The following is a 17,349-nucleotide window of genomic DNA, read 5'->3' as shown; positions in this document are numbered from 1 at the left end:
CATTGCTGTTGTTCTTAGTCGTAATTTGCTTGTCCTCCTGCAAAGTAAGAGCCGTCAAAGAAATTTCGGTTCACGAATTGCCGCTTCATGATGGCTTCCTACAAGCACTGAGTGTTGCGTTGTTCAGAGGATGTTCCAGTTATGATACGCAACCACGTGTGTTTTGAGCCCCATTCATGTTTCCGCCAAATGCAGGATCACCTCCATCTGCTCATGCCATCTTGGGGATGCAGTCTCCGTTCACTTTGGCTAAATTCATCGCTGCAATAGATGAAGCAAAACTGAAGACTGCCCCTGGTCTTGACGGCGTGACATACGAGTCGTTCAAAAACCTTGATGGAGCCACCTTGGAAGCTATCCTGTGTTCGTTAAACACTGTATGGCAGTCAGGAGAAGTACCCATGCAATGGCTGCAAGCAGCTATCATCGCCATCCAAAAGCCCGGAAAACCTCGTGACATGTCCAGTCTTCGTCCAATTTCTCCCACGTACTTTGTGGACATTGTTGGAACGCATGTTGGCGAACCGTCTGCAGTGGTGGCTAGGCGTACATTACTGGTACCGTCCGTCACAGATTGGCTTTCACCCTCACCATGGTGCAGAGGATGGCCTAGAACACTTCTCCTCCACGGTTCTGATCGGTAGCCGATCGTCCCTTTTCCGCATAGTTCTCGGCATGGATGTGCACAATGCATATGACCATTTCAGCCACACTGCCTTCATTGAGGTGCCACACTAGATCTACTTACCGGCAAACATCTGCACCTTTCTTCACACCTTTATACCATCTCGAGAATCCGCCATCCGCATCAACAAGGAAAGTGTGGGATCCTTTCGGCCACATCGTGGCGTACCACAAGGGTCAGTTCTAGCTCCACTACATTTCAACATTTGTCTCCTACCATTGGAATGGCGCTTGGGCGACATTGCTGACCAGCACGCACACATTTATGCGGATGATATTACAGTCTTGTCTGTTCATCCAACTCTCCAAATTCAGGCCACAAGTTTACAACTCTCACTGAGAATTACAAATCAATGCTGTTCTTTTGTAGGACTCACGCTGTCGCTCCAATAGACGGCTCTACTTCCCATCGCGAACGCACGTGGCCGCCGTGCGTTTAACAGCACCGCTATCAGCCTTTATCTGAATGTAAATAAAATTCCAGTCATCACCTCACTCCGAGTCCTCGGCCTTTACCTGCATGATTGCGGATCTGCAAGCCCCTGGCTTCGCACAGCACGCCAGAAGGCGTCCCAAATGCTGCATCTCATCCGCCGTATTTCACAGAAGTCAGGTGGTGCCACGTCCACTATCGCCCGCCTCCTCGCCTTCTCATACGTTTTGTGCTACAGCCAAGATTGATTTACCAAGCCCAATTCCAGCACATGACACCCGCAGAGTGGGACCGCTTGGAATCGATCAATCGAACAGCAATGGGTGGTTTGCGGTCTTCCCACAAATTTCCCCAATTTACGCCCTCCAGGCCGAGGCGCAAGTAAACATAAACGCTTGACGAACTAATTCACCAGCGTCGCCATGCACGGTGCGCAGAATTCCGCAATATCCCTGAAGCCGCAGCTCTCGCGAAGTACATGGGAGATGGCTCTGTGTTGCCTATCGTTTCTTGCCCGTCACGGCCACCGTGGCTTTACCAGCAAGTTACAGACAATCGGCCTATGACCCACAATTCGTTGACCATCTGAGTGAGTCTAGTGTGGGGGCGGATGGCATCTCTTCTACGATTGAAAGTTCACTGCGGCGACGCGTGGCGTATGTCGACGCTAGTGCGAGTGAAGATCACGTGACCACGGCTATCGCTTCCCCTGCACTATTAGCACAAATTGCAACATGCTCATACGCTTGCTTTCCTTGCCTGGCCATCGATAGAGGCAGAGCTGTTCGCCATCCGGGACGCATTAAACATCCTCTGTCCACTGTTGCCACCTATAAGTCACCTTGACATCACTCACATACCCCTAGGGCGCCGAACGCAGTCTGCGGCGTGTTCTCAGCACCGAATTATTGGCGTAGCTAATTCAGGACATAATAGAAAACTTCTTCCTCACGGTATATGTATACGATACATTCGTCGAGATTCCCACCCTACACAAGATTTGGTGGATGGAGCCAGTCACGAATCAGCTCCTCCACGTCCCCGTTGACAACACTGCTTCAAGAAAAAAGTAAACCTCCGGCGCGCCACGCGAGCACTTGTCCCACCGTGTGGCACCGACCTCCCTGACGGCCTCGCAGGCTGGGAAGAGGTCTTGCTTCGAAGGTTACGCCTCCGTGTAGCCCGTGTGGTCTTCATAGTACAATGCCCTTTTCGGTGACTCCTGCCCCTTCTGTCCCGCTCCTGTCTGCGAGGAGGACACTGAACGCTTGCTTTGAACCTGCCTGATATGCTTGGGTATCGGGACCGAGGTCTTCACCGCATGACGATGAACTCTGCAGACGACGGAGGGAAGCCTTCAGGAGGGTTGGTAAACTTGAAGGTTTATTTACAATTTACAAGAGAAGCAGGGAGACCAAAAGTCAGAGATGAAGTGCCGTGAAACCAGCCAAATCGCGGCTTAAATACAGTGGATATTCCCTAGGCACCTAGCTAGGGAAACCGGTGGCTGATCAAGCGTCCAATGGGCAGACACACTCTTCATAGTCTCTTCCCTAACCCCGTGACCGCTCCGCCCCCACAAACACGTGCACAGGCGATAAGGAATCCTGGCGCCTTGAGGTCCTGGAATGCTGTTTCCGACCGGTTGACCATGTGCATAAGGTCGTTGGCTTAGCAGGCGGTGATCCCCTCCGTGGGAAAGAGGCGTCCTGGAATGTGGTTTCCGACGGGTTGACCATGTGCATAAGGTCGTTGGCTTTGTAGGCGGTGATCCCCTCCGTGGAAAGATGCGTCCTGACGGCCCCGGGCATTCCAGAGGGTAAGATGAATCAGCCGTGTCCGCCCCCGCTTTGTATGGCCGCGCAAGTGCAAGCGAGCGAGGCGGGTCCGGCGCCTTTTTTCGAGTCTTTCTGCCGGTCCACGTGAGGGCGCAGTTCGGGAGAAATGCCGCATTCCATACTCCGGACGAAGGGATGAGAGGCCTTTTGTCACAGCTCACCGTCGCCAGGAGCCGTTCCTAATCCTCTTCTCAGGACGACAGCACCTTTGGTCAACATAGTTCCATGGCGCCTGCCGGGCTCGTCTGTTCCTGCTGTCGGGGCCTCCGATCACAACATGCCCCTCTCTGCGTGCTATCCGGCGGAAACACCTGTTCCGGTGTGGGCCGCCCCCAGGCCGTCCACCAGGTGTAGAAGAATGGATTTCTGGGCCCCACCACTGGATATTACTGGACTTCGAATGTCCAGTGTGTACCTATATCTGTAACTACTTTATGCCAGCATGCACACTGTCGCCATAAAAAAAAAATCCGATAAAAATTCTTGTGACAATACCGCTGGCTTCTTCGCGCTCAAAATTTGCACATAGGTGGCGCTTATAGAGGTAATTTTTGTGTTCCGGTATGCTTGAAAGGCGTACTGCCTATACCGGCGCGAATAATCTAAAGTCCACATTGCATGCGTCGATGCCAGACCGAAAAAGATGGTTTCGCAACAGCAGCATTGCCAGCGCCAGCTCTTGTCGGCGCCAGAATGAGAAAAGCAGACGATCGCGAAACGAAGAGAGCGCTCAATGATCCTGCAATATTTATGAATAACAGGAGGAGCTTAGATTTTGTGAGAGTGAATCACCGCTTCTACTGGCTTGTTCTTTTTTCCTGGCTTGAGTTATGCTCTCATACAGAGCAGAGTCGTAATGGCATAGTTTGAAATTAGGCATTGCAGCGGCTCAGTTTCCTTTTTATCCATGCCATGCAGGGTAGAGAGAGAGAGAGAGGCTATGGTGGTACAGTACTGCCTGTACATGTTGCTGCTCGATACAGTTATTTCTTCCATAACGTCATAGGATAAAAATAGAGGATATACCATTTTACAGAGGAATAAACAAGTTGGAAGTACATGCTTCGTCCCTTGTACTTTCATCTGAGTATATTCTGGTAATTGGGTAACAGCTGTTTCCGCGCATCATGAAGAAGTTCCAGGCCCAAGACTCCGCCTTATTTACCTGCGCTGCGTCAGCGCTGTTGGTTCCGCGGCGCCGCGCACCGCGCTACGTTACAGCTCTGTACACTGTTTAGTCTGGCTGCGCGCTGCTGCGATATTTACAGGGGACAACGACAAATAAAATGAATTACTCTGTGCTTCCTGCATTTCACAGCGTTACCATTCTTATTGTTCATGAAGGAATCTGTAAACGCTTACTTTTTAGCCCACCGTGGCGCCTCACATCTGGAAATGAAGCAGTTGAAAGTCATACTGCCCATGCCAGCATGTAAACGTCGAAGCAGCGCGCAGCTATACTTAGGTACAACTCAAAGACGAAGCAGCAGATGCCCTTCAAAGGAGGCCCTGCAGCCAGTGGCGTCGATCGATTTTCATGACGCCGTGGTTAGGCCCCTTTCATCCGCCACCCCCTGAGACATCAGGAAGCACTCCAGCCAGTGGCATTGATTTCCTTTCATCAGCCACCCCCTGAGACGCCAGGAAGCAGGAAAAGCCCTTCAAAATAGGCCCTCCAGCCAGTGGCATCGATCTCCTTTCATCCATCACCCCCTGAGACATCAGGAAGCAGCAGAAGCCCTTCAAAGGAGGGCCTCCAGCCAGTGGCATCAATCTCCTTTCATCCACCACCCCCTGAGACGCCAGGAAGCAGCAGAAGCCCTTCGAAGGAGGCCCTCCAGACAGTGGCATTGATCTCTTTTCATTCGCCACCCCCTGAGACGCCAGGAAGCAGCAGAAGCCCTTCAAAGGAGGCCCTCCAGCCAGTGGCATTGATCGATCTTCATGACGCTATGGTTAGCCCTCTTTCATCCGCCATCCCATGGGACGTCAGGTGAGCACCTCCAATGGAATTAACCACGACGCAATGAGAATCGGTAGACGCCACTGGCCTGAGGACTTTCATTGAGGGGCATTAGCCTCTTCGCTCTTGACTTCTGTCCGACTGTGGTGTACAAAAAAGGATCTACGCTGATTAGGCGGCATTCTCGCTATCTGGGCTGTACAGTACCTCGGCGGCCTTGCCGTTGTAGAGGCGGAAGTGGTTGCACGCCTTCAGGTTGATGGCCGTCGCGCTGTCCGGGAAGTTCTGCAGGTACACGGCCAGCACCTCCTGCGCACCGCCGACAGACTCATTCATTCATTCATTCATTCATTCATTCATTCATTCATTCATTCATCAACTGATACTTTCAGCCTCTGCAGGCTCTTACAGGAGTGGAAAATTTTGAATAAATGCACATTCAAAAGGGCATACATTTCAACAACTATAAAAATACGACGCAAAACACAAGGAATTGCCCTGGACGTAAAAGAACAAAAATTGAACAATATAACAGATATTCAGACGCACAACTATTATGTAGGTAGGTTATGGTTCAAGTGTGATTTTAGGCTTCAATGGAAGGCATCAAGAGAATCATTTTTTACAACGAAGTGAGACAGCATGTTCCAATCTTTGAGAACACGAACAAAAAAGCTGTATCGAAAACAATCATTATGAGAAAGCTGTACAGGAATATACATACTATGGCGATGTTTTCATGGCTCATTGGCGTGTGTTGTAAAAAGTGTGATATATTAGATCTTAAAGGGACCATGAATGAGAAGGAAATGAAATTCCAGCCTCTCCATCTTTGTTCGACATTCTAGTCTTTCAAGGTTTGCTAATTTGCTTAATTCGTTCGGTGAATCGGTTCGGCGATATTTATGTAGATGATATGTAGATGAAACGGGAAACGACAATGAAAATTTTCATTTTTTTCCTCTTAGATACAGTGCAGGGATCCCACACAATTTGAAATTGAAATTGGAATAGAAAACGCGGCCGCCCGCGGCGGCCGCGTTTCGATGTAGGCGAAACGCAAAGGCGCCCGTTTTCTGGGCGATGTCAGTGCACGTTAAAGATTCCCAGGTGGTGGGTATTACTCCGGAGACCTTCACTGCGGCACCTCTTTCTTCCTTTCTTTTCTCAGTCCCTCCTTTATCCCTTTCCTTACGGCGCGGTTCAGGTGTCCGCCGAGATGCGAAACAAATACTGCGCCATTGCCTTTCCCAAAAAAATCAATTTTCAATTTTCCCGTGTGCTGTGTGATGTTAGCTGCACGTTAAAGATTCCCAAGTTGTCGAAATTACCCCGGACACCTCCACTATGGCAATCCTTTATTCTTGCATTCCCTCCTTAATCCCTTCCTTACGGCGCGGTTCGGGAGTCAACCGAAATACGTGATACAGTTACTGCGCCATTTCCTTTATACCTTTTTTCCTTTCCTGAAAAGCAATTTTCTGGAGGAAAAACGCTAAGGCGCCCGTGTGCTGTGCGGTGTCAGTGCACGTTAAAGATCCCCAGGTGGTTGAAATTATTCCGGAGCCCTACACTACGGCACCTATCTTTTCCTTTCTTCTTTCACTCCCTCCTTTATCCCTTCCCTTACGGCGCGGTTCAGGTGTCCAACGATATATGAGACAGATACTGCGCCATTTCCTTTTCCCCCAAAGAACAATTAATTTTTTCAAATTTGTTTTTGAGGAAATGAAATGGCACAATAATTATCTCACATCTTTGTTGGACAATAATAATAATTGGTTTTTGGTGGAAAGGAAATGGTGCAGTATCTGTCTCATATATCGTTGGACACCTGAACCGCGCCGTAAGGGAAGGAATAAAGGAGGGAGTGAAAGAAGAGAGGAACAAATAGGTCCGTAGTGGAGGGCTCCGGAATAATTTCGACCACCTGGGGATCTTTAACGTGCACTGACATCGCACAGCACACGGGCGCCTTAGCGTTTTTCCTCCATAAAAACGCAGCCGCCGCGGTCGGGTTCGAACCCGGGAACTCCGGATCAGTAGTCGAGCGCCATAACCACTGAGCCACCGCGGCGGGGCCTTGTTGGACACCCGAAAACAATGCCGTGAGGAAAAGGCTGAAGGTTCGAGTGAAAGACGAAAGAGGTGTATAGTGGAGGGCTCCGGTATAATTTCAACCACCCGGGGAGCTTTAAAGTGCACTGATATCTCACATAAAAAAAAGTTTTTTTTGTGTGTGTGCGGGGGGGGGGGGGGGGCACTAAATGGCGCAGTACCTATCTCACATATCGGCTGACCCCTGAACCGCGCCGTATGGGAAGGGATAAAGGAGGGAGTGAACGAAGGAAAGGAAGAAGGAGGTGCCGTAGTGGAGGGCTTCGGAATAATTTCCACCACCTGGGGATCTTTAACGTGCACTGACATCGCGCAGCACACGGGCGCCTTAGCGTTTCGCCTCCATCGAAACGCGGCCGCCGCATCCGGGTTCAAACCCGGGAACTAGGTTCAGTTGCCAAGCGCACTAATCAATGAGTGACCACGGCGGGTCAACTCAATATTCCCATATTCAATTACAACCGTGAAGACGACGTCCACGCTGGCGCGCTGTGCGACTTTCTTTAGACGATGACTGATTGTGTGGAGGTAGGGCATTACCACGATATTTCTGTGCTTATCGTTTGAAGCACAGCGCGCCGGCGTGGATGTCGTCTTCACGACTCCCAACAAGCTTTCCGCCCTCTGTTCCAAATTGAATAACCCGCCGGACCCCCGGGGGTGTAGGGTGACACACTCTGACCAATATGTTCCCTGTGAGTCAGGAATAATTTACTCCGTCCCAGTGTCATGCGGGAAGAGGTATATCGGTCAAACTGGAAGTTGTATCAACATCCGTCTCCAAGAACATCAAAACAATGTTAAACGTATAGCCATTTCTGGGAACCTGGCTAAGCACCGTAAGAAGTGCAAAATCGCAGAAAAAAGCCATGAATGAATCTGCACCCCTGACTTCAATCGCTTAACCTCTGTCGGCCGAGGACGAGATAGGTTGACGAGGGAAATCGTCGAAGCCCTCAAAATTCATTGTGCCGGTGAACAATGCGTGAGCAGTACATCCCTCTCGTTGTCAAAAAAAAGAGGAAAATTTTCGGAGTGACGTACTTGACGAACACCTGAGATTTATTTTGTGCCACATGCAGCTGAATGATTCAATGATCCAGTGTTGTTATTGCCTTTATCTTGTTTTATCCTCCACAGCGTCGTACAAGATTTTAACGCTTTTATTCCCTTCTTTTTGGGCACGTTTTTAAAGCTTTTACCTTCTTGATTTTTCATGTATTTACTTTTATATTCCCCTCTGTGTTCTTCATGGTTTTAACGCATTCCCCGCCCTTTTGGGTAATTTTTCACTGGTTTTGTGTTTGTTATTGTTACCTGACCACCTTTTCGCGGCTGTTTACACCGTCTTTTTATCGCTTACTTCTCTTTTATTCCTGCTTTTTGTCATCTTGTGAAGCGACCACACTGATTGCCGGTTATTGCTCCAGTAGCCATGTTAACCACCCTCTCATTTCTTCTATTTAAGCGTCTTTCCATCAGAATACAAATTCAGTTGTACGTCAGCACTCGTGTGTGTCGTTTCTTCGTGTGTCCATGTTTCATCGCGCTGTTTCTTAGTTTAAATGCACTACCAACTACCCCGGAACCTTGCTCTTCTGATCAGCGAACAATCTGCCTTGAACTGTGATAGATTTTGGAAGCTTACTTATAAAAACCAAGAACAAAAAGGGGCCCAGAACCCTTCCCTGTGGCACACCTGAAGCCACCGAGCAAACAGTTGATTTATAACCTCCGAGGTGTACAAATTGCTCACAATAGGCGAGATTGGAAGAAAATCAGTTTGTTATTTTGGTGTTATAAGTATAGAATTACTTAGCGCTAATTATTAGCAGCAACTGACTTGTCGAAGCGTCCACTGCAGACTGCGCCACATACGCTGGAAGAGTGCGACTCAACGCTACCAGGTCTACCAGGAAAGCTGGAAGATACGGATACCTGATACCTGATTGAATATCTGCTGCGGGTCCTTGGACCCAAGATATTAAACTTATTTCCGAATATGGCCGAGTGCTTGGCTTGAAGCACTCTGGCATGGGTCGGCCCGGTATTGCACTGTATCCGGGATCGGCCCGGGGTATATCAGCGCGCGCCTTTTCTTTCTATCTTTGCTCTCCTATTCTTTCTCTCCTACTTTCAGCAAGTGGCAGCGAGCGTGGCTTGGAAGGAAGGAAGGAAGGCCTCAGACGTTGCTGGCACATACCCACTACGGGGGAGTGGCCAAGACACAGGCGGTTAATTACTGGATACAGGAATTACTGGATGCGTGGCTTGGCATGAGCCTGTAGGCAGGCCCGTACACTTTCGTTTTCTTTCTTCCTAGCAGCAGCTGGGTGATAGTGGGCGACATTGCTATCACTGTTGTTGCACTTTCACATAACGAAGCTTACTTCTAAGATTCCTTAGCTAAGTCTTGCCTTCAGCCCGGCTATTACGGACGAATTATTATTCGAAGAAGCGCTAGCAGGCTGCCATGAGCTTTGAGCGGAACTGGTGTTCGTGAAACTGTACCTTTTTCTTTCGATAATAATAATAATTGGTTTTTGGGGAAAGGAAATGGCGCAGTATGTCTCATATACCGTTGGACACCTGAACCGCGCCGTAAGGGAAGGGATAAAGGAGGAAGTGAAAGAAGAAAGGAAGACGACGTGCCGTAGTGGAGGGCTCCGGAAGAATTTCGAACACCTGGTGATCTTTAACGTGCACTGACATCGCACAGCACACGGGCGCCATAGCATTTTTCCTCCATAAAAACGCAGCCGCCGCGGTCGGGTTCGAGCCCGGGAACTCCGGATCAGTAGTCGAGCGCCCTAACCACTGAGCCACCGCGGCGGGTCCTTTTTCTTTCGAATTTTGTCAATGCCACCAAAGCGCCTGCCTACCCTTTCAGCTTCCCTAACTGCTGCATACTACTACTCGAGTTGTTAGCACTGTTCACCTGACGAAGACGAGAGCACACTTGTTGATTATTGATGAAGTAAATACCGTCTGAAAAGGTCCCAGCTGTTGCAGCTTGTATAGCTGATGGTACCGCTGCCGAAGAAGACAAAAGGCTCTGACCTACGACCCAAAACTCAGTCTAATTTGATGCAGCAATTAATTTGTCCCAACTTCATCTTCGAATGCCCATTTCGAAGTAATTCTTCCTTGACACGTACAAGTCCCGGCCACCGGTGGGTTAACGTTAGCGTTTTCGAACGCTTTATCTTCCTTCCGCAGCGAGAGCTGGATAGGAGACATTCAAGTAGGTTCCCCACTTGGAAAAAACGTCACAACCGTGTTAATAAAGAAGAATTCTTGCCAGACTATGGTTCCTGTCCCTGCTGTACAATCACCAACTAAGCGTTTATTCGGAACTGTTCATTCATCCACGTTTAGTTCTTCAAACTTGACACACCCATGTTTACAACTTTGAGCCATACCTTGCACGCATACTAACAGTTTCAAGAACGACAGAAAGCTAGGGAAGCTGATTGCGATGCATAGTATAACAGCGTGGACGACGAGAACAAACGAAGAACCAGACAACACGAGCGCTGACTTTCATCTCAACTTTATTACACACTTGCATGCATTCATACATTTCATGCAAAGACTGAGTTTAAGAAACCGAACTTTTAAACACTGATGAAGGCCTGCAACTCCCCAAAGGCACCTTCGAAAAATTTCATTTTTCGGTTGTCGGGTGATAATGACGAATTATGTCGAATTCAGAATACGGCATAATCTTCTCGTGTGTCCGACAGATGCGCTGTGGTTTCGCGCTGCTGTTTCCTAAGGGACCGATACGAACTCACCGAACTCGCTCTTCTACAAGATAGTTGTGTTTTTCCCTTTTTCACCGCTTCTGCAGTCTCAAACGAGTTTTACAAATCGAGAGACAGATAGAGGGTACACACGAGAACTCCGAAGACAAGCAGTGGGTCCAAATATGCGATACAATAAACGGGCAGATGGGCTGTAAACAGACGTGGCAGCTATTACGCCACCTATTAGACCCCACCCAGACCAAATATACCCAACGCAGTCAGCTCACAAGACTGGTACGCCAGTACACGGGCGCTAACAAAGAGCTACTCGATGACCTACAGAGGCGATACCTAAACACTACCCCGGGTAACCCACTGCCGGATTACCAGGGGTTCCCCAACGACGAGTTAGACGCAGACATCATGGATGCGGAGGTGTGGTAGGCGCTCAGTCAACTCCGCACCACCTCCGCAACCGGTCCGGACAGAGTTACAAACAAAATGCTTGGGAACCTCGACCCCGGCTTGATGGTGGCTCTCACAGACCTCATGAACACCTGTTGGCGTGAAAGCAAAATCCCACAGGATTGGAGGCATGCTAAAGTCACCATCATTTCAAAACCTAACAAGAAACTTGCTATAGAGAATCTTAGACCCATATCACTCACTTCCTGCATAAGCAAGTAGATGGAACATGTAATCCTCAACCGCCTGCAAAGGTTTGCGGAAGACAGCGACCTACTGCCCTACACCATGATTGGCTTCAGAGGGCATCTATCTACACAGGATGTCATGCTTCAATTGAAGTCCGGCATCACTGACCACATGCAAGGAACGAGCGCGAAGGCAGTGCTCGGGCTAGGCCTGAACAAGGCCTTCGAGAACGTCTCGCACGAGGCTATCCTCACGAACCTATCTGACATTAATCCCGAGGTGCGGGTATTCGCATATATCCGCTCCTTCTTCTCAGAGAGAACCGCGGATCTCGCAGTGGGTGCGATCAAGTCTGACCCCCTAGGGGGCAGAGGAACACCTCAAGGTTCAGTCCTCTCGCCTTTTCTGTTTAATCTGTCCCTCATCACACTTCCCTCAAAACTCGCATCACACTTTCTACGCGGATGACATCGCTCTGTGGTTAGCCACAGGGAGTGACGGCCAAGTGCAGAGCACACTGCAGCAAGCGGTAGACACGGTCGAAACATACGCCCAAGCGGCAGGCCTCTCGTGCTCGCGTCAAAAATCTGAACTGTTTGTATTCAGGAGCAAGCCCAGAGGCGTACCCCTCAAAAACTGCGTTCCCCCGTCACCCTTAAACGTGTGCGTAGGAAGTTTGCCCGTGAAGGAGGTATCCAGCATACGCATCCTATACGATCCATGCAAACCAACCTCAAAAACACCCAAGCTATTGACAGGCTTAAATCTTTTATTAGTATGACGGCGAGACTCATCAGACTAATAGCCAACCGCAGACGGGGAGTCAAGGAAAAGGATCTTTGTCGTCTGGTTCAGGCCTTCATTCGAAACAGAGTCGTATATTCGGTCCCCTACCTCCGCCACTCTGCAGCGAAGAACAAAATTGATAGTATCATCAGGCAAGCGTGCAAGACCGCCCACGGTCTACCGCGTCACACGTCAACAAAGAGGCTCTTAGGGCTCGGCATACACAATGCGCTAGATGAACTCTGCGAAGCACACCTCACGCCACAAGCGCAGAGACTCACTCGTACCGGTGCGTGTAGAGCCATTCTCTCCCCAATAGGAATGGGCAACTCGCCTCCGAGAGGAGACGCGAAAACTCAGCTACCGAAACATACTCGGAAGGACCCACTCACAAAACCACTCCCCAAGAACACGCGAGCATCCCGTGCACCACGAGGGCCGTCGCCGAAGCAGAGCACGCGCACTGCACGAAAAGTACGGACAGCACTCGGGAGTCGTGTAGGTGGATGCTGTGGAGTACCCACACAACAAGGCCTACGCATTGGTGGCGGTGGATGGGCCCGACGGACTGCTCGCAGCCGCGACTGTCAAAACAAGCTCCTCCGAGATCGCGGAGGAGGCGGCACTAGCTTTAGCTATTGCTAATACCACCACTGATATTATCATCAGCGACTCAAAATTCGCCGTTCGCAATTTCGCGGGGGGCCGAATAACACCCATGACCCTTAGCATTCTTTAAGAGCAGCCAAACCTCCCAGACAGGTCGAACTATATTGGGTGCCGTCCCACTCGGACAATCTGGGGAACGAAGCAGCTCACAATAGCCCGATGTTTCGTCAACCAAGCGGCATGGAGCTCGCCTAATCATCCGGGGTTTACGAGAGACGGCATGACCTCTTTCAATGACATTACCCGACATTACACATTAGGCAGGCCATTTTATCCCCTCCGGCTAAAACGCTGTCCAAAACGCAAGAAAACACGTGGAGATGGCTTCAAACGCGCTCCCTCACGAACCCCGCGCAAATGTCACTCATGTACCCCTCACAGTAGGGATCCCGATGTTTTCGCTGTGGCGAAGGCGCCACTTACGACCACATCTTACAAGACTGTAAGGAAGAACCGCCTCCGGCGGAGATAGTACAAATCCCTTCTCTCGAGAGGTGGGGGGCTGTGCTGGCCAGCTCAGACCCGAAGACGCAAGTACGGGCCGTCGAGTGGGCCAACCAGGTCGCCAACAGTCTTGGACTAATGGCAACCTAACACAGCCCTCCGACCGCCGAGCTCTTCTTGAAGATATAAAATGTTTTTCCAATCCAATTCAATCTACAAGATAGTCGAGGCTTACCATGTTGATAAGGGTGGTTCTTTGTGCGTCAGCAAATCGGCACCGTCATTATCACCCGAAAACCACGAAATTAAATTTTTGGAAGGGGCCGTGTTCTCAATTCTGAGCCCGGGTTCGATCCCGACCGCGGCTGCTTCGTTTCGATGGAGGCAAAACGCAAAGGCGCCCGTGTGCTCTGCGATATCAGTGCGCATTAGTGCCAACCGGGATTAGGAACCAAGCCAACCAAACCTCTCCTAACGCCTTCCCTTACTTTGTTCATCAATAAAGTTTTTAACTACCTACCTTTTCTCAATGTCACAAGGGAGCGATCAAGAAGCGTTATCTAGTAAGTGCCGTTTCGGATTGGATATGTTCACAAAACTTGAGTGGTAATTTCCGACAAGGAGGAACATTTCGCTGTATTTCCTGGAGAACTGTTCATAAGTAAGGCAAAAGAAGCGGTAGTAAAGAATTTTGAGAATTTTTCCGCCAGGGAGATCGCGGTCAAGAAGCAAGCCCTTGCTTTCCTAGCAATAGTGAGCTATACTCCTACCAAATCTAAATCTAGAAAAGTTGCGTGCACAAGTCAACAGCGCCACCAATCTTCACCTTGAAATTTTCTTCGCCCCCGAAGGCATCCCGTTTCGAGCTATTGTCTCAGAAAAAGGCGCATGACAACACAACGTCTCCAAGTTCCTACAGCATCACCTTTCAAGTCTTAGCACCGATGATCCTATCATCATACCAAATTCGGACGCCTTTGCAAAATTTATAAAATCTACGAACCCGACCATATGCAAGGCCTTCAGTATCAACGGTGAAGACCTCTATTGTTCACTGCCCCAGGACAGTATTTTACTGTGTCTACGCAACTGTATTTAGGAGGATAATGACGAGTATGCCTCCACAGACAGATTGGCATCTCATTAGAGGGTTTCCTCGAATTTCTTCGTTTTATCTCCGTTCCACGTACGTTGGCTGGGAAGGGAAACTGTATACCCAGAAAGGGGAAGTTTGCATTGGCTCCTATGTGGCCCGAATACTAAGGAAAATTTTTCTGAGCTATGTAGATAGATTTCGGGAACTTGCATTAGTTTGGATTCACCGTAAAATATTCAGGTATGTTGATGATTACCTAGTTATTGCAGATCGTTCGAATTTCAATTCTAGGACGATTAACATCTTGGAAGTGTTTAATGAATGTGGTTCATGGCTGAAATATACATCCAAGACCACCAAAGATTTCCCTGCATTGTTTAGACGTCCAGATTTAAGTGAAAGAAAACCATATCTGTTGGCACCATAAGTCAAGGCCACTTAAAACGATCGCCAGTTTCAACTCAGGGCACTCCAGGATAGTTAAAAGTTGCATAGCCAAGTCGTGCCTACAGAATGCCCTGAAGAAATCGTTTTTCCATCTGATGAACATTAGCTTCGAAGCACAGGTGAAGAGATGAACGGAAGCAGGCTACCCGCAACAACTATTGGCACGCATGTCGGGTGAGCTAGCTAAAAGAATAGTAAGCAGGCATTCCCACACCAACCAGCAACGTAACCGGAATATGAGTGATCAATTGACTGCCATTCCTTAGGCACACCGCCTCTCGCATGGGATGAAGAAGGTGGCGAAGCGGCATCAGATTGACGTCTTTTTGTCCGCTCCCTTGAAACTGGCCCGTACCTGTCCAATGGTGCATCATATGCAGGAAACACCGAATCGAGGTGCACACAAGGGTTGCACTTATACGCCGTGAGAAGCAGTTCGCTGCATGCAGTGAAGGCCTAGAATATCACATCAATCTATCGTACGGAGCCAAGAGCATAGGGCAGACTGGACGATGTCTGAACACGCGCCTTCGAGAACACAACAAAAACGTCGAAAGCAACGACCCAGATTCCCACATTATCAAGCACTGCCTCACGTGCAGCGGGGTGTTCGCCCATATTCAACTCAGCAATAGTACTGTAGAACAGTAGAATTATTTCTTGGGCTAGCTAGTGTTCTTGACTGAAGCTCATATATTTTCTCCGCAACGGTACACAGCCAAAGAAAGGAAGAAGGAAGAGAAGAAGGACGAACACTGTACAAACACAGGGATCCGACCACGCGGGCGGTTGTGGAGTCATACTATATCGCAAAAAAAACGGGGCACGTGCATCAGCAAGGCCACAGTAGTTCGTACAGATAATAAGCTTGCATTCCTGGGCACAAGCTGAGGGCTCAGTGGATTGTACAGGTAACCAAAAAAGTTTCCGGAACGCCAAAAGCACGAAAAAGCTGAATTTCCTTGCTACACAGAGGCACAACCAGGGATTCAGAAGTGCATTCTTCAGGTCGCATAGGAAAGTACGAAGCACATCCATCAATCCGTGACTGGACGCTTAGACTGGCCAGAAATTAAACTTTCTTGTCATTTTCGTGTTCCGAAAACTTTTATGGGCACCTGTACGTTGTTTGTTAGCTGTGACTGTACACCCTTTCTTCCTTTTCCTTATATGCATTTTTCAGACGCTCATGAAGAAATAAAAAGGGCATTTCAAGTCTAATATTAAAGTTAGTTGAGACTAACCGCGCGATGTGTCGTGTTCACTTTCGCCCCCGTCCTTATTCTCGCCCCCGTCCTTATTCACGCTGTTGTTTCATAAGAACCCGCCGCGGTGGCTCAGTGGTTAGGGCGCTCGACTACTGATCCGGAGTTCCCGGGTTCGAACCCGACCGCGGTGGTTGCGTTTTTATGGAGGAAAAACGCTAAGGCGCCCGTGTGCTGTGCGATGTCAGTGCACGTTAAGGATCCCCAGGTGGTCGAAATTATTCAGGAGCCCTCCACTACCGCACTTATTTCTTCTTTCACTCCCTCCTTTATCCCTTCCCTTACGGCGCGGTTCAGGTGTCCAACGATATTTTAGACAGATAATGCGCCATTTTCTTTCCCCAAAAAACCAATTATTATTATTATTGTTTCATAATGGCTCGACTATCTCGCTTACCGCCCGATCGCTATGCGTGAAAATGACTGTCGTCATGCAACAAAGGGCTGCGTGTGTGATCTCGTTGCCGACAATGGAGTTTTTCTAGGGCATGCCTTCGCGGAGTTGTAGGTCTTGATCACTGTTGATAAGCTTGGTTTTTTAAACTTAGTCTTTGCATGAAATGTATGAATGCATGCAAGTGTGTAATAAAGTTGAAAGTCAGCGCTCCTGTTGTCTGGCTTTTCGTTTGTCCTCGCCTTCCGAACAGTTATACCATAAAGAACTAGCCTTTCCCGAGCACTGCGGAATGCACTCCCAATACAAGTCTTTGCTCCTGTTGAAGCAAACACATTTGAAGAACGCCTTGAATGGCCCGCTGGATTACTTCTTCCTCTTTTCGCTATTTTCTTGTTCCAATGCAGTTGTTTGTTTTGTTTTGTTGCTTGCTTGCTCACTGTAGCGCTGCATTACATAAATGTATTTAATTTTGTATAGCCTTCCTGCTTGTTTTTCAATGACTGCATTGTGTTATATAAGTATTAAAATAAAAATAATACGACAAAATGCTTTGCAGTTTTGTCCTAAAAACAGATATTTCTGTTGTTTTGTGGTGTTCAATTTTCTGTAGATTTTTCTGAAGTACTTTTCTGTGGTCTGCAACTGTGTAGTACATTTCTGTACTTATTACATCGCATTCTGTTGTTAAAACAAAAAATTCTGTTATAAGGGAGTAATTACTCATTGGCATCCACCCAAGCGCCTACACGGCTACCCACAGCTACCATTAAGGAAAGCTGTACAACTTTCTCATCAACTTAGTTGTT

The 17,349-nt window shown here is 48.7% G+C and overlaps 1 protein-coding gene across 1 annotated transcript in view; it reads right to left on the bottom strand.

Moving 5' to 3' along the window:
• Positions 1 to 17,349, bottom strand: part of Ttc26 (tetratricopeptide repeat domain 26) — a 227,643-nt gene that overhangs the window by 95,101 nt on the left and 115,193 nt on the right. Inside the window, exon 6 of the mRNA XM_077633401.1 lies at positions 5,126 to 5,227. Coding sequence (XP_077489527.1) covers positions 5,126 to 5,227 — 102 coding nt within the window. The remainder of the gene's footprint in view (positions 1 to 5,125; positions 5,228 to 17,349) is intronic.

Source organism: Amblyomma americanum, chromosome 8, assembly GCF_052857255.1.
Source record: "Amblyomma americanum isolate KBUSLIRL-KWMA chromosome 8, ASM5285725v1, whole genome shotgun sequence".
NCBI classification, from domain to species: Eukaryota; Metazoa; Arthropoda; class Arachnida; order Ixodida; family Ixodidae; genus Amblyomma; species Amblyomma americanum.
Note: the sequence above shows the minus strand (reverse complement) of the source record. Positions and strands in the feature narration are given on the sequence as shown.